At 32.8% G+C, this 24436-nt stretch overlaps 2 protein-coding genes across 2 annotated transcripts; one reads left to right on the top strand and one right to left on the bottom strand.

Annotated features, from left to right (window-relative positions):
* Window positions 1-341: 341 nt before the first annotated feature.
* Window positions 342-4615, top strand: LOC145579377 (NAC domain-containing protein 73-like). The gene is made up of 3 exons (XM_081636617.1): window positions 342-675; window positions 826-1021; window positions 3586-4615. Exons 1-3 carry the CDS (start codon window positions 460-462, stop codon window positions 4155-4157), a joined length of 984 nt encoding a protein of 327 aa, XP_081492743.1. The 5' UTR covers window positions 342-459; the 3' UTR covers window positions 4158-4615.
* A 5288-nt stretch (window positions 4616-9903) lies between these two features.
* Window positions 9904-23840, bottom strand: LOC145580306 (uncharacterized). Its single transcript, XM_081637736.1, has 14 exons — window positions 23346-23840; window positions 21008-21169; window positions 20539-20604; window positions 20057-20200; window positions 19860-19973; window positions 19490-19591; window positions 19177-19362; window positions 15717-15806; window positions 15511-15645; window positions 14265-14387; window positions 12450-12535; window positions 11765-12377; window positions 11514-11591; window positions 9904-11223 (listed from the first exon to the last, which is right to left on the bottom strand). The coding sequence occupies exons 1-14, from the start codon at window positions 23649-23651 to the stop codon at window positions 10180-10182; spliced, it is 3249 nt and encodes a 1082-aa protein (XP_081493862.1). The 5' UTR covers window positions 23652-23840; the 3' UTR covers window positions 9904-10179.
* Between the last annotated feature and the right edge of the window lie 596 nt (window positions 23841-24436).

Here is a 24436-nt window from a genome sequence, read left to right as displayed (position 1 = left end):
AAGAAAAAAATCAAAGGAAAGGAAAGGTGCACAATATGACGGTGTGTAACGATTATACCCTATCACTCTCTCTCACTTTCAACGACTTGACGTCCAAGCAACCTCTCTCTTATTTGCAGAAAATACTCTCTTTTTACGCTTTTCCCATCTCTCTTTCTCTCTCCTCAATCTCCTCCTTTCTCTCTCTACAAATTTACCTGTAAATCCCTCCATTAATACCCATTTCCCAATTACTTCAAACCCCACAAAATTATTATTATTATTATTATTATTATTATTATTATTATTATTATTATTATTATTATTATTATTATTATTATTATTATTATTATTATTATTATTATTATTATATCTTCCTTTTATTTTCTTAATTTTTCAAGAATTTTCTGGGGTTTAACTTCATTTTTCTGGATAGATTTTCTTTTGCTCTATTTTTTTTGGGTGATTAAAACGTATGAAATGACATGGTGCAACATTAATAACCCTTCTACTAGTAGTAATATCAATATTAACACAAATAATGATGATATTAACATCAATAACTTCAATATACTTACTGAAAAACCATCTTCTAATGATGATAATAAACATGGTGGAATTTTAAATTCCAAAATTAACCCTCTTCATACTATCTCTTGCCCTTCTTGTGGTCATCACTTACCCCTTCAAGACAAGGTAATTTTTTCTATTTTTATATATTTTTTATAAATAAAAAAATTCTTTTTTTGGCATAGAGAGAGCTGCAGTGGTAATAATATAGACGTGATTCAATTCCAAGTCACGAGTTGTTTTTTATAAATCGGTATAATTTTGTCATGTATGCAGGGAGCTGGGGGAATAAATGATTTACCAGGGTTACCAGCAGGGGTGAAGTTTGATCCAACTGATACAGAAATTTTGGAACATTTAGAAGCTAAAGTGAAGTCTGATTTGGCTAGGCTACATCCTCTGCTTGATGAATTCATACCTACTATCGACGGCGAAAACGGAATTTGTTACTCTCATCCTGAGAAATTACCAGGTTTGCAACTAATAAGTTTTGTTTTTACAAGTATTTTATTTGATTTGGGTGGTTTTTGATGTTGTACATAGAGAGCCAGGAGGGTTTGTATTGTGTTCGGGATTCAATCCGAGACTTTACCAACTAATCTAGCTAGCCGCTAGTTGAGGACTCAAGGGTTAGCAATCTTAGCATCATGCATGCCTTTTTGATCCAAATCATATTTTGGGTGTAGATTTAGTAGTATTTTATTTTATAAGGAATTAAATTAATTAGTAGTGGCGTGCTAAGAATAAAAATGAATGTTGAATTAAATTAATTACTTGTAATTAGTAATACTAGCGTGCTAAGGATATATTGATGTTGTTTTCAGTCGATTTATGACACATTTCCATTTAGGTTGCTTCCCTTGCAAGCATCTATTAGGACTTATTTAAATTAGTTTTTGTGGATTTTTGGTATTTTGTCAATTTTTGGAATTTTGTTGCAAATGGTACTAATTTTATGCATTTAATCTCCAACCAAAATCCTGAATCTCTGCTTCGTAATTTAGGGGATATTGGGTCATTTTTGTTGATCATATTTATAATTAGGAAAAAAAATAAAAATTCTTCAATTCATTCCCCAAAAAATACTACTCGTATATTTGTCCCAAAATTATATTTAATTCGTATATCACATTTTTTTATTATGGATCGTTCAATGATAATTAGACTTTCTAATTCTAGTAAGTTTTCTAGTAAGTTAAGTTTTTGTAATCACTTTAAATGATACCTTTATTAATTTAAGATATTTAAATGGACTTATTGTGGCCGATTATATAGGGACATAGGAAGAATTATCTGCGTTATAGTTTGCTTGGAATGTTTGCAGGACAAGTTTTGTATTTCCTATTAGAATTGCGTAGTACTGTAGGTTATTGAATGAGTTGTGATGTTGATTCTTTACAATCTTAATGTGTTCTGAATTATGTGATGTTCTCTCATCTAATGTGTCCATTTGTTGCTATAGAGTGAGAAAGTCTATTAATTGGATCATATTAGTTGTTGCATAGTTGAGCACTAAGAAAATTTAATTACAACCTTAATGCATTAATTGCAATATTAAACACCTCAATATTAGTGTTTAGATTGATCTTTTGGATCAAACTATAACATGAAACTATTAATCCCTTTAAATAACAAAAATGTTTCGTGTAATTATAGTGTAAATGGGTTGTAATTATTTGGATTGTTCGAATATGTAATGAGATATATGGCTAAACTCTTTGGACAAAGATATTACATGTTTTCACCTATTTTACCTTTTAAATAATTGTGATGATTAGAGATCTTTTGAACAAATGATTTGTACGAAGTACTACAATACTTTTGGTTATGCGGCTCTATGGTGGGTTCAATTACTTATCCAAAGTAGAAATAAAGACCCATATATTTGATACTAGATCTAAAGAGAGAGCTTGATATAGTTTAACTTTTTATGTTTCATATTCTTGCTTTTTCATGTTGCCTTCACAAGACACACAAATATTATGCTTATCTAGCACCTTCACATACATATACTTTCAATTCGAGTTGGAAGTTAAAAAGATGATACGGGAAAGAAGTAGACAATTAAGCAAGCGAGTGAATGTGGAGCTAAAGTAGTATCCAGAATAAGTTGTCACGTTGATAGCGTATTTTGAGCTAGCTTAGCGTAGTGAAAACTAATTTCGAATAGAACTAATATATGTCACGAGTAGCTAGCTTTCGAGTGGGATGAAGGTATTAATGTCTAGCTTGTTGATCAACCAAGCTTAATGACAAAAAAGGTTTGAATGTTGTCATGGCCTTACTTTAACATGTGCATCAATTACTAAACTCCATGTTAAGTAGCTTTGCATCTTATGAAAGAAGATAAAGATCGAAAAAGTGAGATAAAATGGAAAGAGTTCACTGATTATTAGCGGATGTTTAAGAAAAGAATCTTATTAATCTCCAGCTTGTAAAATTCTGTATATTGCCTCTTTCTTTACTTTTGTTTATGGTGATTGTAATCTCTCCATATTCAACTTTCATAACTTCTAATAATTTTATCATATAGAACCGCGATTTTTCTATAAGAATGTACGTCCAAGTTCTAGTTTTACCCAATCTTTATTATGAGTTGCATTGGTAATCTATCATTAGTCATGTGCAAATGTGTAATTAAGCTTTCAAACTAGTCTTTGATAAAATGTTTAATGGAAGCAACATAAATGTAGCGTTTGTAGTTTGTATGTAATACACTTCCTTTGTCTGTCCTAAAGTAATTATCATTGTCACGTTTTCTATGACAGTAATGGTTTGCGACTGACTCCTAAATATCCTTATACTATAAGTTGAATAATGAGATCTTAGTTATGACTTATGAGTGAGGGGTTAGTTAAAACAATGAAACAACAGGAGTTATTGATTTCATTTAAGTATACTTGAACTTACGATGCTTACTTCTTATTTACTTACTGGTAATCCTATCGTAATCCTTTCATTTTCGTATATAATAAATGTGCTCTCTTTTAGTAAACTAGCAAAATTTGAGAAGTCTTGTTGTTCACTCTAAATTAGGTGTGAGCAAAGATGGTGTGATGCGACACTTCTTTCACTGCCCTTCAAAGGCATACACAACAGGAACAAGAAAGCGAAGAAAGGTCCACACTGATGAAGACGGCGGAGAGACAAGATGGCATAAGACGGGCAAAACTCGACCCATACTCATCAATGGCACGGTTAAAGGCTTCAAGAAGATTCTAGTATTGTACACAAACTACGGAAGGCAAAGAAAGCCAGAAAAGACAAACTGGGTAATGCATCAATATCACATTGGCCAAAATGAAGAAGAAAGAGATGGTGAATTTGTCCTTTCAAAGGTGTTCTACCAAACACAACCTAGACAATGTGGTTCAACTATCAAAGAAGTACCTCAAGATATCGAACATCCTGCATTGATCAAGCCCCCTCTCAATTATTACCACCCGAGTTACATTCCTTACGATCATCATCACCATCATCATCATCATCAACAACATAACGACGTTGGGGAACAAAGTAGAGAAAGTCCACCGCAGTTGATCCCTAACTTGATACTACAAAGCGACGGGGCATCTTTGTTTACAATAGCTACTACTCGAAAATCATGAGAAAAACTGGACTAAATTGGACTGAAAGGTACATACTAAAATACAATACACTGTTGATTTGAACTCGTGATGATAAGGACTTATTTGGTGGTTGTTGAAAGGTCAAGTGATATAGTTTCAAGGTTAAGGGTAATGAAATTGACTTCATGTGGGATATTATATGGTTGGATTTTGAAGTGTTTGGATGGCAATTTGGTAATTTTCCTTAGGAAATTTTGAGTTGCGGAGATGGCTATGCATGCAGGTGAAGTGAAGATCAGCTATTCAGCAATTATAATATACATGTACACTTTTATTTTATAGGTTAAATTAGGAGGGGTAAACTGGGAACTAATTTGTTGATAGTGTACAAAGATATACTTTTCATTGTACGGTTTTCTAGGGCAAAATTTACATTAATTACATACACATAACGAGAAAAGTTCTTAGGTAACTACTGTATTTTAATTTTTCCACAAAAATTTAATAACGTATGAAATTATGAGGAATAATTGGGATGATACTAATTCAAGTGATCATTTGCAAAGCTTGATTCGTGAAGGCGGATGCACGATCCGCATAGTGCATTCGCTCCAAAGTACAAAAAAGCGGAATGAACATGCATGTATATACTAATGTACATGGGCATATAAATGAATATAGTGTTCATTTATAATGTATATGAACATATACATAAAAGAACATAGTGTTCATTTATAATGTACATCAGATTTTTGTGCAACAATTTTGTATATTATTTTTGTATAATAATATAATTATTTTTTTTCTATAATGAAATAGATAAATAGTACTATAATTTTTTTTTTTTACCGTACATTAATTACAAATCATTTCAATTTTTTTTTTACCAAAAGTTCACTTTCTCTCTCCAAACAAAACTTCAAACCCATTTGAATTCAAACCTCAAGCAAAATTTCAAGAAATTCGATATTTTGAGTCTAAAATTGTTCAAGATGACAAATAAAAACGACAGGTAAGATCAAATTCGACATTCATACTTGTTTATTTGACATTCATACTTGTTTATTTTGAGTTTGAGTGTTTGTTTTTTATAAATTTGATTGAGAATTGTAATATTTGATTTTATTGGGAATTAATTGCGATTTTGATGTTATTTTGTTGTTGAAATGAGAAATAAAATAAAGTTCTTGAAGAAGATCGACCGATTAATACATTTTGGAAGAAGAAAGCAAGCAAATAGACAATTTTAGAAAAAGTTGTAGATTCAAATAATACAATGTACATTAAAATACAGTAAAATGTTCTTTCTTCATATACTTACATGATGCAAATAATACAATGTACATTAAACATGTAACCAACATTATAACATATATGTTCATTAGAATATAATATAATGTACATTATAATACAGTAAAATGTACTTTTTTATATACATACATGATCATTTATACCAAATGTACATTTACTATAGAATAATGTTCGTTCTTTAATATTATCATGTTATTTATTAATATTACAAATGTTTTTTAGATTTACAAAAAAAAACATATAAAATTACATGTTCTTTATAAAATAGTTATATGTTCTTTACAAAACAACTATATATTCTTTACCGAACAACTAAATGCTCATTCCACCTTTTTTAAAGAAAACCGGATGCACCAAGCATGGTGCATCCGCCTCCACAGAAAAAATTTCAAATCACTTGGTATAACCACAATTGAAGGATACTACAAGAAAACAGCTATTTTACGATGTAAAAATAATTCGTCGGAAAGGTCGGCAATTCCATCGGAAGTACTAATTTCCGACATAAATTTATTTCGTCGGAAACTTTTTGATGGATATTCCATCGAAATGGACATTTGTCAAAAAATTCAAAATTTTTGACGGAATTTGGAGTCCGTCAGAGAAATTCTATCGAAAAAGGGCTGTTTCTAGTAGTGGGACATTGATAGGAAATTAGGAATAATAAGTTGGACAATAAAAGTATAAAACATTGTTATAGCTCCATTGTACTTGTATAATCTAGGATAATTTTTCATTTCTTTTTTATCATTTATACATTACAATTCAAAACATCAATTTATACGTTAAAATAAGCTGAGAAGGAAAAAAAAAATCTTTATAAGTTATTGAAAAAATACTCTCTTCTTCTACACTTAGATCTTTCAATTGATATTTGTCTTACTTTATTTTTATCCCTTTTTAAACTCTGAACAACTTCTTAATTTTCTTTCTTCATGCTACAATTAATCACAATATCAAAGAATAGAGTGCAAAATTATATGACTAATTGATAGTATTAATTACCATTAAAAAATTATTAAAGTAAACCGTCATACGTATGTAATTCGACTAACATGAGCACAATAATTGGATATGATGTGTATGATATGAGCCAGAGGATCAAGTAGGAGTTTAATGGTAGATGTTTCACATTTTAATCATGAAGTAGATAGTTCGAATCTACTCTCTATGACTCTACATTCTAAACTTAATTGACAGTTTGGCCTTCTCTACTATTTATTAAGTGAATTTAATTTGACTTTATTTTAACTAATGTACAAACAAATTTGAATCATTTCTTTTTTTTAACCTTTATAAGTTTTTGAATACAATAAAATATACAAAATTATTTTAATTTTATTTTTTTTAGGTAATGAGAATTCCCTTACAACTAGGGAATGAAATTGAAAATCACACTATCTAATTAAAGTAAGAATCGAACCCCTCTCATAGAACTGAAAAGAAGACCTACAACCATTAAATCAACCTTAATTCTAAAAATTTCAAATACAATATGATTATTTAGCACAAATTTTAAGATGTACCATGGTGCACCTAGAAATAGGTGCACCACGTCTATACTTTTGAACATTTAGTAAAAAAAATCTGAACAATTGCAAATTTTGAACATGTGGTAAAAGCATCTGAACATCGCAAATTTTGAACATTTAGTTCAAAAATCTGAACAATTGCAATGCATCGCGCCTATACTTTTGAACATTTAGTAAAAAAAGCTGAACAATCGCGAATTTTGAACATTTAGTAAAAAAATCTAAACATCGCAAATTTTGAACATTTAGTAAAAAAATATGAACAATCGCAATGCACCACGCCTTTACTTTTGAACATTTAGTAAAAAAATATGAACAATATCAAATTTTGAACATTTAGTAAAAAAATCTGAACAATTGCAAATTTTGAATTATTACGAGTCAGACAAATTTTGAAAGAAGTTTGTCTGACTCGTAATAATTCAATAGTTTTGTAATATAAATTGAACATTTACTATATACAAAATGAACATTTCTTTATAAAATATGAACATAAAAATTGCATGTTTATCTTAAGTTTTTATGACGTGTTCATATTTTTTTTTTTTTACTAAATGTTCATATTTTGTAAAATGTTCAATTTTTTTAATAAATGTTCAAAAGTAGAGACCTTGTGCACCTATTTCTAGGTGGATCATGGTCCACATAATACTAATTGAATCTCATACAGTTATCGTTCTTATGGGCCCATTTTATTCTTTCGAGTATTTAACACTTATCTTTGCCTGGGCCCTGTTCTTTATGTCTTCTTTTTCATAATATACTACCTTCATTTTACTGAGACTTAGGCCCTGTTCTTTTGAGCTTCTGGGCAGAGTAGAGCAGATTTCAGCAGAGCAGAGCAGAGCGGATTTCAGTAGAGCAGAGCAGATTGAAGCAGAGCAGAGCAGAGCAGAGCAGAGCAAAGCAGAGCCGAGCAGAGCAGAGCAGATTTCATTAATATTAATATTATTATTATTACTAATATTATTATAATTACTAATATTATTATTACTATTATTATTATTATTATTATTACTATTATTATTATTATTATTATTATTTTTACTATTATTATTATTATTATTACTATTATTATTATTATTATTATTATTATTACTACAATTATTATTATTACTACTGCTACTACTACTACTACTACTACTACTATTATAATCATTAATTTTATTATTAAATATTAATTATAATTAATAATATTTATATTATTAAATATTAATTATATTATTATTATTAATATTATTATTATCAAATATTAATTATGTTATTATTAATATTATTATTATTAAATATTAATTATATTATTATTAATATTATTATTATTAAATATTAATTATTATTATTATTAAATATTAATATTTAATAATATTATTATTATTAAATATTATATATTATTATTATTAAATATTAATTATATATTATTATTATTAAATATTAATTATATATTATTATTATTATTAAATATTAATTATATATTATTATTAAATATTTATTATTATTATTAAATATTATTTATATATTATTATTATTAAATATTAATTATATATTATTATTATTAAATATTATTTATATATTATTATTAAATATTAATTATATATTATTATTATTAAATATTTATTATTATTATTAAATATTATTTATTTATTATTATTATTAAATATTTATTATTATTATCATTAAGTATTAATTATTTATTATTATTATTATTAAATATACATTATTATTATTATAATAATTCAATATTAAGTATTAATTTTAAGCAGAGCAGAGCAGGGCAGAGCAGAGCAGAGCAGAGCAGAGCAGAGCAGATTGAAGCAGAGCAGAGCAGAGCAGAGCAAAGCAGAGCAGATTTCAGCAGAGCAAAGCAGAGCAGAGCAGCTCTAAAGAACGGGGCCTTACATGGTTATTGTAGCTTCACGAACTAAGAAAAAAAATAAAAATAGGAACCATACATGCAAGTACTTTTGTACTCCGTATTAAGCAAGAGATTTATTAAATAAAATAGGGCTCTACAAAAGTGGAATTGTGGAGTATAAAACATGAATTAAAACCTATCATAAAAGGGATAAAGTAAAAGTGAATAGAACTTTGAAAACAAATAAAATTAAAAGTGAATAAGACTTAGAAAAATCAAAGTAGTACTTCGTATTACAATAATTAATAAGTCGTACTGATATCCTTTAATTTTAAAATTAGTATATCTCATTCTTGTGCAACATTGTGCAGAGATCTTCCTAGAAAAACAGATAAAACGAAAAGTAAACAAGACTTAGATTAACGAAGGTAATATTATACGAAGTATAATAATTAATAAGTCGTACTTATGTCGTTTCATTTTTAAATTAGCGCATCCCATTCTTGTGCACCATTGTGCAAAGATCTTCTAATTTTGGCCCATGTCTATTCCTCTGATCTTCAGCTATATTCAATTTTGGTAGAATTTTGAGATTTTTTGACCCTCTTTTTCCCGGCTTCACCCTAGCACATAGACCCACTAAATTTGTGGTTGCCAACTCCAAGCATCAATCAAGCATTTTAAATAGTAATAATTTGCGTTAAGGAGCCCCTGGAAGCAACAAGCAATAGATCCTTATAACGTGCAGTTGGCCACTTGCACATAAGTGAAGCAAGCAAACATCTCGTGGATTTACCAAAGAGAGTAAACCACTAAACCTGTTGCCATTCTACACTCGATTAAGCAAGACATAATTTGTCAACTGTAAATAAATTTACCAGATTGAAGAATTTTCACTGAATCAGCAAGGAATATAGTTTTAATCTTTTAACATAAAATCAACACGCATAATACATCAAATCCACTATCAGTTTTGGATTGAAACTACCATAATGCTCTGAAAGAGCAACTCTGACCGTTAGACCTACACATCGTAGAAAAGCAATGAAAATTAAAACTTGGCAACACTCTGTTTCTTGCAGAAACTAACTGACCCTAGAAAGAATATACATTATCATGCTCCTTAATGTTAGACCTACGGTAGTTACAGCAAACCCAGGCAATTTCGCCACTGATGTTCCTGTCTCACTCTCCCAGAAAGACCAAAATGATACGGTAGAATGATTTCAGGTCAGAGGCAATGTATATGAACACAAAACCCTTGCATCCAGAGAATTAATAGCCCTCCCCAACTAAGCTCAGCTAAAAAAGAAACTTGAACTAGAGCTGAATCTTCTGTTCAAATCTAGCAACGTTAACCACTTGATCAGGACTTGTTCAGGATGTATTTTTCATACAAAGCAATATAATCTTTCTTCTTAGCAGGGGCCCGAAGCTTAAACACCTCATCACCGAAATTATGTTCAGTGAGCTCTTGCTTGAGCTTTTGAATGGTGAACTTTCTATAGTCTTGCGTGTCATTTTGCTGACTGCTTTCATCATCATCACCGGTAAAAACAGAATCACAATCACCTGCTGAGGCTGCTTGCTGTAGTGGACTGATTGTACTTTTTCTTCTTTTGCTTGCCCTTGCTTTATCAACATCCATATCCTCTGCAGAGTCCACTGCCACATCATGCTCATCCACCCTGAAACGCTTCCCATGTGAGGCAGACTTCAGCTTGGCATCAAGGGCAGACTCATTCAAACGAACTGATGTAAGCTCTTGCTGGACCATGTCAAGTTTCGCTTGGGTAGCCTGCAGCTGATGAGAGAGTGCCTCTGCTCGGCGATTTGCTTCTCCCCTTGCAACACGTTCAGTCTCAAGGAGACTCTCCAGTACTTGAACAGTGCTAGCTCTTTGCTCACTGTTAGATTTCATCAGCAATTCAATTTCCTTCTGCCTTTCTTCAACCTGAGCCTCCAGCAGTCTTACTTTAGCATTGGCATCCATTTCGGATGTACGGAGTGTTTCCAGTTCATTTGCCAGGTCACTTTTCTCTCTCTCCCAGTGATCAATTTGCCTCTCAGCACGCTCGATATGGGCCAATCTTTCCATAGCTGTTCGCTGAATTTCATTTTTTTCCTTCTGAGCAGCAGCTGCATCTAATCGTGCCTTATCAGCCACCTCAGTAGCTCTTTTCGCTTCTTTTTCAGCAACTCTACATCTTTCTTGCACCTCATCAAACCTCTTGAACTCAGACTGGTATTTCTGCTCCAGATGTATTTTTTCCTGCTCAAGTGTGCTAGCTTCTCTCTCATATGATTGCGCAGTAGCATTTGCAGCATCCAGCTTCTCATTCAACTCCTTTATGTCACTTCTCATGCCAGCTATTTGCAGCTCATAGCTAGCTACCTTGGATTCAGCAGCCTGAGGGAAAGAATGTAGATCTAATAAATACACTTGTATACTAAAGAGAGCATAAAATGCTTATTCAACTAGCCAATGACTTATTCTTTCACGAGGTCAATAGTGCCAAAGAACACTCAAAATAACATACTGGATATTATTATTCTGTATATACCTGAAAAATATTAAGGACATACCATCTGCAACAACTGTAAGTACTAATGATTCTTTTTTTTTTTAGGAAAAAAAAAAAAAAAAAAACCCTATAAAAGATGCATTCAATTCTTATTCATCAAAAAATAAAAAAATACCTTCAACTCAAAACTCAAAGCTGCCAATCTCTGCTCCGCATGCTCAATATTTGCTGCTTGCTTCTTAATTTCCTCTTCCTGTAACATTAAAATCAGAAGAAAGATTAACAAGTGAGTATTTGAGCTCACTATAAATCTGTTGTGAAACTATTAATTGCAAGATTTGCAACTACACATTATTGAGAAATATGTTAATATAACAGGACAGTAAAGGCAAAAAACCATTAATTTTACAAAAAATCAATAAAGACCTTCTTTGCCAGACTACTAGAAAATTCACTTCTAATAGTATCTTCCCGGGATTGCCTAGTCTTATCCGCACGCTCCTGCACAACAGCTGCCTTTTCAAGGGCTGCTTTAGCTTCTCGAACAGCAATATCATATTTTCTTTTCCACTCATCCGCTTCCTCTTGAGAAGATTGAACTTGTTCACGAGCAGCAGCCAGTCTTGCTTCTGCAGCACTAGTTCTGGACTTGAGAGCATCTCTATCAGCACTCGCTTGTTCTTCTTCATCTTTCTTTTTTGATAGGACATGCTCATATTTCCTTTTCCAATCAGAAGATTCCTGCCTAACAGACTCTAGAGATTTCAACAAGCCAGAATATTTTTCTTCCAAGGAGCTGCATTTACTCTGCAAAGAAGTAATATGGCTCATATACTCATCAGCAACCTTCTTCTTTTCATTTATAGCATCCTCATAACGCTTCATATACTCAGATTTTGACTTCTCATTTGCTTCCAACTGTTTGTTGAGCATATTCATCTTATCTTCAATAGATCGACACTTCAAACTTAAGGAACTTTTCTCAGACGTGACCTGATCTATTTTCTTCCTGACAAGGTCTGCGATTGGACCTTCCAAGCTGGAAAACTTCAAGGTTCAGTTAAGCCCAATCGACAATAAGAAATTTCAAAGAAAAAAGAGGTATGCGAACCTTTGAAGAAGAAAATTTGCAAGTCTATGCCATTTTTCAGGACCGTAAGTTGACTTTTCAAATTCTGAACAAAGGTCATCAAGGATCTGCATATCAAATTGTTCTCCAAATTAGAGTTACCAAATGCAAGATAGCAAGAATGTATAGATGTAGTGAAATGTGCACCCACTTGCAAATAACATCATGTCATGACATCAAGTGCCACCACAAAGTTTAATATATCAACATACATAAGCAGCAAACAGGAAAATGCAGCTCAACATCTTTCCTTCAGGCTTCTTTGAACAGTAGGGCACAAACAGAATAAACAAGTAGCAGATTTTGAAATTCAGTACACTACAAAAACGAATATACTCCGTTACATATTATGTGCAACAAAGAGGCTTGCACAGAGTCCTAGGATAAATCTGTCAAGGGTTGTTTAAGAAAGTAAATGGCATGTAATCAAGGGTAGGAGAAAAAGTGGGGATGATTAATAAATTTAGGAGCTCCACCCAACCACAACCAACACCCAACAGTCACCCATTATTTATATTGCACCATGGAGGGAGAGCACAATATTTTTTGTAGTGGGAAAAAGGAAGAGGAAAGAAAAATTACAAAATTAGCCATGTGATTGTAAGAATAAACTAAAGAAACATGTATTAACAAGGGTATATTAGGCATTTACAGTGTGAAGTGTGAGAGATTTGTTTTCCTAAAATGGTTATAGTGCAATATTTCTGAAGCCTCCTTAAAAAGCAAGTGTTGCAATAATAGCAAAACAAAGGAAGGTAAAAAAAAAAAAAAAAAAAAAAAAAAAAAAAAAAAAAAAAAAAAAACTTATAACAGTGGCTCGCAAGGTAAAATTTGATGTCTATAGAAAATTCACTGTGACATTTGGAATCCATGAGAGTTTCATCAAGGCCATATTTGGGAATGGTAGATATTATTTTCTTTTTAGGGCCCAGAAACTAAAATTTTGTATAGAAAATTCACGGTAATATTTATGTGAGTGTTGAGTGATGTCAACCTGACTTCTAAGTGTAGGCATGTAGAGCACAATAGAATTTTTTGCGATTTAAGATCTGGTGTTATCATGTATTTTGTGCTTTTTGCCATTTATCAATGTTACTGACTTTTACCCCCTCCGTCCGTTCCTAAAGACCTAAAAAGACTTTACAGACTTTACAAGCAAATTGAAGAAACTACCACTCTCTACCATCTCTCAATCCCCATCACTACCCTTTTAAACAATACATACTGGACCAAGCCCAGCCCTTGAAGGAACTACTTTATGTTTCTACCTGTGCAAACCAGAAACTACACTTGCCCAATGAGATATGGCTCTGAACTTGACAGCATTAAACTGACAATTGCAAATGAAGCTTTGATATTGAGGGGAAATTAAAGATATAATACATTAATACCCCAAGAATACCTATCCAGGATTGAACTTATTAGTGATATTACAAGGTTACAGGAACAGAAAGTTAAAAACCAATACTATGAATAGCAAGAGAATTTATGAACCTCTTCTGAAACAGACCTAATAATCCTACAAAACTAGTCTCAGACTCTCAGGTGTGTTGTCTATGATACACAAAGAGAAAGGGTCAATTGAACAAACAGCAGAGTAGCTGCCAGAAGTTTGCTTGATCGGCAATGAAGAAGAAATTAAACAAGGTAAGCATATATAACACAAAAAAGAAAAGAAAAAAATCTATAAATACGTGTATATATAATACTAAATAGAGTAAAAGGATTGTGCAGGAAATCGAAATCTATAAAGACAGCCATCTGAAGAAAAGAGTAAGAGCTACAAAAACAAATCACCTTAAAGACTTGCTCCAACTTTGCATCGGCAGAATGACAAGCTGCTCGCAATCTCTTTTCCATATTTTGAATAGCATTCAAGCATTTCATCTCTGCCTCCATATAAGCATTTCTTTTGTAATCCTGGATAATCAGTAAAATAATCAGGGATTCACAAAAATCCAGACAATGAGTATTCTACACGAAAATCAGCACACCTGTCAGAAAATGATCCAACCAATCTTTGGATCTCAAAAGACCACAAAATTACAGTTCAAAAATGTACTTCACACTCGAATATTTAGATTGTGCAACCCATCCTATTAAAATTAATGTGAATACTGTAAAATTAGACCCAACAAGACAACCCAACCTTACTCATCTGAGAGAAAACTGATTTAACCAGGGTTTTTAAGATCATAATTAACGTTGGTACCAAAAAGGCAAAGCAACCCCAAAAAACTAGAACCGACCAACATGTTTGACAGTCTACAATACAGTCTTGCCACAGATCAATCATTAAGCACCATCTGGTATACAACTGACTTTACAGCTCCAACAATAATACTTCCTCCGTTCTTTTTTTTTATTGCACCATAAGGGATTTCACGCTTGCCAATGCATTACTTTAGCTATTAATATCTTCAATTATACTTTTGTAAATATTATAAAATAAAAAAAAAATAAATAAAATGATATTTGAAAAATAGTCAAGACGAATCTAATTAGATTCCACATGACTATGTTTTTCCTAATGGATAAATCACAAATGATGGTCAAAAAAGATTAAGTGAATAGTGTAAAAGTCCTTATGGTGCAATAAAAGAAAAACGGAGGAAGTATTCAAGTAGTATTTTACAGTAAATGTGCTCAAAATCATCCCAGTAGATAGTTGTGTAAAGCTGGAATAATAATTAAACACACCATTTCTTAAATTATCAAAAATAGCACATTGAGACCTTACATAAAACTGAAGCACCATATAAGCCAAAAAGGTTAGTTGTCAGCTGCTAACTATAGTTATCCTCAAGACCACAAGTAACAAGGCATCGTAGCAAAGTCTTCAAGAGAAAAACTCGCCACCACACTCCAACATCTGTTCAGGAACATTTTAACTACTGAAAATTTACTAAGTGATTTAATCACCATATCTGAGACAGCAGTAGACCGCCTCCAATGGATGCAACCAGTACTCCAGGCATTAAAAAAAAATGCAAATGAAGGAATAAGGACAGTTAATAGAAATTGTTAGTAGTATATTTAGTACCTCAAAAGCCTTCTTAAAAAATGTCTGGAGTAGCTTCTCAAATTTCTGCCTAACTGGACCAGCCCCCACAGCACAAGCATTGAAGATACCCAAAGCCTTCTGAACAGCCACTTCATGCGCTTCTCTTAGTGCTGCCTAAAATCAAAATAGTTAAAAAAATATGTAACAAAGACACATTACAATTTTTTCTTGGGACCCAAACTTACTTCCTCGGCTGGCTTAGAACGATCAAAAGAGGACATATATTCCTCAGTAGCTGAATCATATGCCCTTCTGCACTCAGATTCTTCAACACTCTACAGATCAAAGAATTGATGCATTAGATTTGGGTCACCATTTTACTAATTAGTCAACAAGTCTGCTGGTAGAGTTGATCACATCACACTGAGAATTGGGTCACCATTTTTCTAATTAGTCAACAACAACAAGGTGGTGGGGGGGGGGGGGGGGAGAGGGGAGGCAAAGACAAGTTAAACTTGGAAATGAGAGATAACAAATTAACAATAGAACGAGAAAATTTCTTTACCATATACTCACTCCGTCCCTTAAAGTTTGCCCCACTATCCTCTTATGCTGTCCCTAATATATTGCCCCATACAATCAAGGTACATTGGGGACAATTAAACTGTAAAAAAAAATTATTTTCAGCCTTACCACTTTTCTCTCTTATTAACTTTGAGTGAAATATATTGATTTATACTCATTAACCCTTAGGTGGAAACTTTTTATGGTGAGAACCCCATCATGGGCCGTTAGATCTTGTCACGATATAGAGTTTCATTAATGGCAGTTTTCGTAATATTGTAAAACTTTGAACCTAAATTACAAAAATACCCTTCCTGAAGCTTTATTTAACAGACGTCGGATCTAACGGCCCACGTTGGAGTTCTCACCATAAGAGGGGGTCTCACCACAAGGGATCTACTCATTTACTATAAAAACAAATACCAAGGAAAAGTGAAAATGGAGATCACACATGTATGGAATAAAGTAAAAGCGTATAGAAGTTAGAAAACAGAGGAAAACGGAAAGTGAGTAACACTAAGGAAAACTGAGGAAGTATATCTTTCTTTTCTTTGGTTATAAAGACAACTAGGTGTAAGGTATTTTAAGAAACTAATTACTTTATTAAATGTATTCAATTTTGTCACGCATATACATTATGAAAAAATAAATGTTAAATATTAAGTAAAAACTAGATGAAAAAAATAAGGTAATTTAGAGGGAAACTAAACTTTTTTTACTATTGCAAGCCTTCATTAGTTGCTTTTTTTTTTTTATTGGGCATTGCAACATCTAGTTTAGATTTGACTCATTTGACAATATTGTACTCCATAGTATTTTTTTTTATTGCCTAATTATTTTTCCTATCAACATTTATCATCAATCATTGATTTTTTCAATGCATAGACCATTTCAAGATTATTTTTTTTTTAAATTAAAAAAATAAAGTGAAGGAGGGTATTTATTTTAAATAAGTCAATCAATTAATATTTTATTGAAAAATAAGGGATGTGAGAGGAAAAGATACAATAAAAAAAAAAAAAGTAGTATTGGGTTTTAAGTAGGGACCATGAGAGGAAAGAGATGCAATATCAAAATGAAGTTGTTTGCAAAAATGGAAGTGTAACGCTTAAAAAAACAGCAACATTTGGTAAGTGAAATACTTTTTTAAAAAAAAAAAAAGGAGTATATGCCTTTGATTGTTACTTTTGACCCTACTCGATCCCAGTATTTTATGAAGATTATACTTCCGAAATAAAAGGGAAAGGTAAAGCCTAAAAAGGTATCAGAAAAAGGAATAAGATATTACACATATGATAGGGATGCACAAGTGATTCAAATTGAATGTGAAGTTGTAATGGACTAGCAGATCTGACTTGTATACTATACTGATTAAGAGGAAATTTGAAGGGGAAAGCTTGGAAATTTGATTAAACAGATTAATGATTTCTTACAAAAGGTAGTAGGTTTAGCCTACAAAACTCATATTAGTGACTTGAGGTCACAACTCTCCAAATAGTGACTTTAGGTCACAACACTCTCAAGAATTCACTCCAAAATTCTGCCTGCTTTCTTCTTTCTCCCATCTCTCTATTTATACAAGGTTACAAACTACTAACCTAATAATACCAGACTTCCCAAATTGCCCATACTACATTTGATAACTACTAACATACTAAACTACCCATAATACCCTTCCCTAAGTAAGTTCATTACAGAAGTACACCATCATGAGAACATATCGCAAATTTTACCGGATCTAAATCTACAATCTAAAAATTATACCATCAAGTGATAATCGGGAACTATAAAAGGATTAGGTGATTTAAGTCAATAGAAGAACATGATCAGGAGCTTGTCAACTTCAATGTCTCTTACTCTCAAAATATAAATTATTGTCAGCATGGGAAAAGAAATAAAGAGATGACGCAATAATATAATAGAATATATGTGCGTCATCAAAACCACGTCCTTTTCAGTGAGCTTTTTCTTATTCTGGCCACGTACAAGTTGAATAGCCAATGTACCGTTGGCACCCCCACCACTAATGAAAATGAAAAAAAATGTATTTATTCATTAACACGTTATGGTTCAAATTTTAGATATTGGCATTCAAGGTTATGAGTTGGGAAAAAAAAAAAAAAAAAAAACCTTGAGGTAGTAATGAAAACAAAAAATAAATATATATAAGGAGACCGAACAGCACTCATGAAGTCAAGGACAGCATAATTGTCATACCTTTAGTCCTTTACAGAAATGTGATCTCAAGGAGTAAAGAATTACGGACCATCAAATTTTACATCCAATCATTAGTATTTCCATGTATGAAATATCTAATGGTTGGACTATAATGGCTAGACAGCTAGGCCTTCAGGCTTCATTTGGTTGGGCAGAAAATATATCACACTGAAGTTAACCTTAAGCCAATTAGAAAGAAAAAAAAAATCGTGTATAATTGTATAAAAAACAGTATTTTGATACATGTTCTCTGAAAAACTTAATTTAGAATTGTGATGAGATAAATAAATGAGGAAATGTTTCGCTTCTTTCAAAAGTGAATATATATAACCCCATAAAAAGGGTACAAGAACATGTTTTCCTATATTATTTATACTACGTACTTCATATAAAATTTCAAATAAAGAAAGAGCCTTTGCTTATTATCTTCTCCTTTGGCATCAGTTATTGATTTTGAATTTGACTTAAAGGGCCCCTCCTTACCCACCTAGTTACTAAACAAATAAATCTTGCGTGCCTAGAGGAGTAAGGCATTGACCATTTCATATTGAAAATGAAGGTCAACGCACAACACTGCACAATGCTTGTACACCACAGGTGATTTAAAGAACAAATATCACGAACTATTATTGCACACATTTTTGCTTTTCAATCAAATCAGACAAAGTACAAGGGAAGCAAATTCCACAGAAACATCTACAGCAGTGCAAATTCAAATTATCACAGGTAATACTATACAAAACCATGGATGATAGCAACACGACTGCTCTAAATATAGTCTAGGAAGCTCAGATTTAGAAAGTCCAAATCAATATAAAGAAACTGGTAAACTCTGGCGATAAAATCTGTTTGCATCAAAGATAATAAAAATGGAAATACCTTGCTTCAAGTAGCACGAATGTAATACTATAACTGACTACTGACCTGCCAAGAAGACGTAATGGTAGGGACTGCCCCATGATTTAATGCATCCAAAAATGATTGTGTAATACCAGCTAGCATTGGTCCATTCATTGTGGTCGCTCCCATTTGCTTTGGCCTAGTTCTCTCAAACACAAACCTTGTCAACGCATCCAAACCAGATTTAAATTCTGGCCTCAATTTGTTCAACTGCACGTAGGAATATCGTCTCAGTAGACAATCAAAAGATTAATTAAAAAAAATACTCCGTAATATAAATAAAAAAAAATTAAAAAAAAAAAAAAAAAAAAAAACAGCAAATAGGTGAAATACTAACTGAGAGTTGGTCCATGCGCTGGAGTTGACTTTCATTGTTTAGTGGCCGCACAAGAGTGAAGCATTCTCTATCTGGAAAAAGAGCTCGAATTGACTCCCGAATCTAATCATGATAACATTTTGCATGAGAAGTTGTAACTGGACATGTATAATATATTTAACATAATAAGAACTCTCTAATCATGATTCATACACACAAAACATAGAACACAGCATCTAAAGTAACAAAGAGTATTCTTTACATTAGCAAATCTAAGAACAAAACTATATACAAAAAGAACAGAGTGTTACATATTTGTGTCCAATCAATTGCTGGAAACAATAGTCTCTCCAAATATATGCTTGCTTCTATATTTCTTGCTAACAAATACCTCATTCTTGGCAGAAACATCTTTTGCACCACCTTGAACAGGTCTCAAAGCAAGCTCCAGATAATCTCTCGGAGTTATTTTCCTATTATCTTCAGTCAAGTCCAAATAGAAGTCCTGAAAAGCAATATTTGACAAGATCATTCCTAAAAAATATACAAAGTTGAATCAGTTGCTGGTCATGCTACAAAAGAAATTACCCTTAAAAGCCAAACAAAGATTGGAGAGAACTGTCCTAGCTCAGAAGCTGATGTCTTGCCTCCGGAAGCTCTCACTCGAATATGTTTGGTCATTTCAGTAACAAGAGAGAGGCGATCAAGTGCAGCCTCATCAATGCCACCCATCTGAATCAGATATTGGAAAAATTAATGTACCAAATTCTGACTCTAAATTTGTATTCAGAGATCAGTATTTGTTTTTGCGAAGTATTCATTTATCAAACACCAACATATCACACAGCTAGGAAAAAAATAAAAGCAATCAAGAATTACATCGCAAAAGCAAATTATTGACAAGAAACAAAAACAAACATGTACCACATGTTCAAATTCTGACCTAATATTATAGTCAGAGAGAAGTATTTGAATTTTGCAATATATCAAACACCATACATCACATGGATTGAAAAATCAAGATATTCATGCAATAATTGACAATAAACAAAAACAGACATGTTTCTAACCTGGTTGTAGATGAACATGCTGGACAACAGGACAGCCAAGGAAAAGATCTGGGTGCTGTATGTTCCCTGAAGAAGGCTCCGATTAAAACAGAGGATATATCTAAAACACTTCCAGAAAATAGATGATTGCAAAAAAAAACAATATAAACAATGATGCTAGACCACCCTATGCAAATCTAACACTAACTAGTGCTTGCTTAGAGCATCTATCCTCATGATCCAATTTTGTATTATGAGTCTCTCTCATCCTTTGTTCTTGTGCCATAGCCCATGGAAGGACAGAAATAGAGCGAGGCAGATCGTTGGTTCATGTGATGGTTGGATCATCCCTCTCCTCCTCTCTATACCTCTCTCCTCATTTCTTGTGTGATGGAAGGACAGAGATTCAAGAACCAAAAATGGATTGAGAAATATGATGCCCTTAACAATCAAGTCCACAAATAAATTACTTTAAGTAGGGAATTCTAACCGTCTGATCATAGGCATCAATCCCCTCACTGTCCAAGAGAATTAAGTTATATTCAGTTCCATCTAACGCAGTCCTCTTTAGCGGAACGCTCCACAGCCAAAGCCCTTTGGTGCACGGCTTATGGGTAGATGCAACTTGAAATCCACTGCTCCTGCCTAGAAGCTAAACAGTACATGGACCATGTAAAACAATCGATGTAATAATAATTTCAAAATTGTAAAAAAAAAAGGAATATAACAAAACAAAAGTAATTTGTATTACAATGATCACTAGCTAATGACAAGCAAAATTGGGAATTCAACTTGAATAAGAGCATGAACATAGGAGGCAAATAATTGTAGAATAAGCATCAAACACTCAAGAGTCAAGACACAAATTAATGTAATTTAAGCATCAAAAGCTTAAGACACAAATATTATCACATGGTACCTAGCTTCAGATGGATATGCTGGAATGCAAAGCTCTAGCTGGCTTTCCCATCTTAATGTGTCATTACAGCAAAGAGATATAGACTAAAGAAAAGATACAATTAAGCTTAAAACTGAGATATTAGTACAGCTCAGTGGCAAAGCCAGAATCAACCAAGTATAGTTGGAGGCTTGAAGCTACGGAGGACATAAACTTCCTCAGTAATTTTTTACTTGCAACATTTCTGCTTTTCTTGCCAATGCATAACTTTAACTGTTAATATCTTTAATTATACATTTGTAGAAATGATAAAAATTAAATTTAAACACATATTGAGACAGATCTAACAAAATCCCATATGACTGTTTTCATTTAGTATAAATCACGAAATGTAATTGAAATGGAGTATGCTAATAATGTACATTGTAGAAATGTTGCAATTATAAAAATAATAAATAAATAAATAAAAACACGCAGGAAGTACATTTTACATGAAAATTATATTGTATTACAAAGGTGCAAAACATTAAATAACAGAGTAAAGTCCAACATCATTTCTATATTTAACGGCAATAATACAACTCATCGAGTTCATATTTTTTCTTAGGCTTAGTTTGTTTTAGAGGGAAAAAATTCAGGGAAATCATTTTCTAAAGAAACAATCTTCAAAGGAAAGCGCGCCCTTGATAATTGCGTCGTTGTGCCTGGCTGATTGTAAAGGGTTTATATTTGTTTGGTTATAGGAAAACTTATGGAGGAAAAGAAAAATGTTAATAAAAGGGAGAGAAAGGATAGAGGAGAGAAAATAGAGAACTGAAAAGTAGAGAGGAAAATGTGACATACTTTCTTCACAATTGAAAAATGGTTTTCCTTTTCTAAAAAGTAACTTCCCACCTTAGGAAAATTGTTTTTCATCCTTTAATAAAACAAATAAAGGAAAATGAAGAAACGAAGGAAAACATTGTCATGTAAAATGTTTTCCACCAAAACAAATAGAGCCTTAGGACCTCTTCTGATTTACTGGGCTGAAGTGATTGGAGCTGAGGTGAAGTGAATATTTTATGAGAGAAGGAAATTAGGAACTGAACTGATTGAAGGTAAAGTGAACTGAAGTGAAAATAAGCTAAAGAGAACAGGCCCTTAGTCACACTTTCTCGTCTTTCTTATTCATTTTACCCGCATTATCACAACATTCCAAAAAAGAAAAAAGAAACATTTAATTGCATAAAAATCCAGAAAAGGAGAAAAAAAAGAAAGGAAACTTTGATCTCTTTAGACATAAGTTGATTGCCTAAAGCATATAAATATATAATCAATCCTCAAAGAAAGTTGTGAGAGTAATGTGATTATTATCACAAATCACGATAAAAGTCACGGAGCCAATTTTGCAGGCAATGTAGACAGTTTGTGTCTGTTGCAAGACTTGCAACCTCACATCGCAGTCATAGTAAACTCAATAACACTTACAAAACTGTGCTGCTTATTGACTCAATTATCAGCTCCACTTCTACCATCACATGGTGCTACTTAAGGATTATTAGGAAATACTCCGTCTTCTCTATACAATCAAATTACATTCTCCATTCACACCCCAAGATCAACCCTAATGGCCTAATTACCACAATCGAGCAAAGTAAATATGTTTCGCAACACAATCACCTCGTTAAACAGATTAAACTACAAGAACAGCCACCATCTAGAATCAATATAACATTTGCTAATCGTAGATACATAATTAACAGTAAAGCAGTCACATTCAAATTAAACCATTCAACAAGATTATAAGCATCAAAGCAAACAATTCCAACAATTCAAGCACATAAACAACTAAATTTAAACTTCTTTTCAATCTTCCACAACAAAATTAACACCACTAAAACCCTAATTCAAAACCCTAACCCTAATTCCACAAAAACGAAAAACAACCAACCTGATTAAGAATAAAACTCTTGCCCTGACGAGCACGACCACAAACAGAAACAACACCAATAGGTTCTTTAACAAGCTGAAGCACCGCTAAAGCTTCTGGATCCAATCGAAACTTTCCTTTCTCATCGCAATACACGAATCTAATAGGGCGAGCTGGTCCAGTGACCGCCGGCGCCGGCGAAGAAGACGACGGCGACTGAAAGTCCGACGCCGGAGAGCGCGATGCCGGAGAAGGAGTTTCCGGCGAGGAATCGCCGTTGTCTTTGGCGGCGCTAACGCTTCCTCCTCGGAAGAGTCTTTGCATCATTTTTCGAAGTAGTTTGCTTTTTTGTGGCTTTACACCGCTAAATTCTTTCTTTTCTTTCTTCGCAACGTTGTTTTAGAGAGAGAGGGAGAAAGAGAGGGGGGGAATTTGAATCGTGGTGTTAAAAGGAGTTTAAAATTTGCGAGGTTACGAGGTGTTGTTGGATGGTCTATACTCTATGACTACAACCTCTATGTTGGTGGTTGTTAATCGTGGTGTTAAAAGGAGTTTAAAATTTGCGAGGTTACGAGGTGTTGTTGGATGGTCTATACTCTATGACTACAACCTCTATGTTGGTGGTTGTTAATCGTGGTGTTAAAAGGAGTTTAAAATTTGCGAGGTTACGAGGTGTTGTTGGATGGTCTATACTCTATGACTACAACCTCTATGTTGGTGGTTGTTTTGTTGAGTTCGAACTACGGAGTATGGTTGATAGGCCCGGATCATCATCGAAGGGATTCGGGTCTGGTTCTCCAAAATCTACTATTCTATTTTCTTTTAAAGGGTCGTTTGGTTCGCAAAGGGGAAAAGGAATGACTAAGAGAAAGTGAAAGAGGGAGAATGGAAAGCAACTCCTTTCATTTATCATAGGATGTTTATTTTACTTAAAAAGAATGGAATGAAGATGGAGGTACCAACTACACTGCCAACAACCAACTCCAACCCCCCTCCCCCCAGCAGCGCCGAGCTCCCCCTTTGCCCTTCGTCGGTTCCCACCCCTCCCCGCCAGCGACCTACTCCCCTTTTCCTTCAACACCGCTGCCCCTTCCTCGTTTACCGCCGCACCG

This window comes from Chenopodium album, chromosome 14 (assembly GCF_948465745.1).
Source record: "Chenopodium album chromosome 14, dcCheAlbu1.1, whole genome shotgun sequence".
Classification (NCBI taxonomy): Eukaryota; Viridiplantae; Streptophyta; class Magnoliopsida; order Caryophyllales; family Amaranthaceae; genus Chenopodium; species Chenopodium album.
Note: the sequence above shows the minus strand (reverse complement) of the source record. Positions and strands in the feature narration are given on the sequence as shown.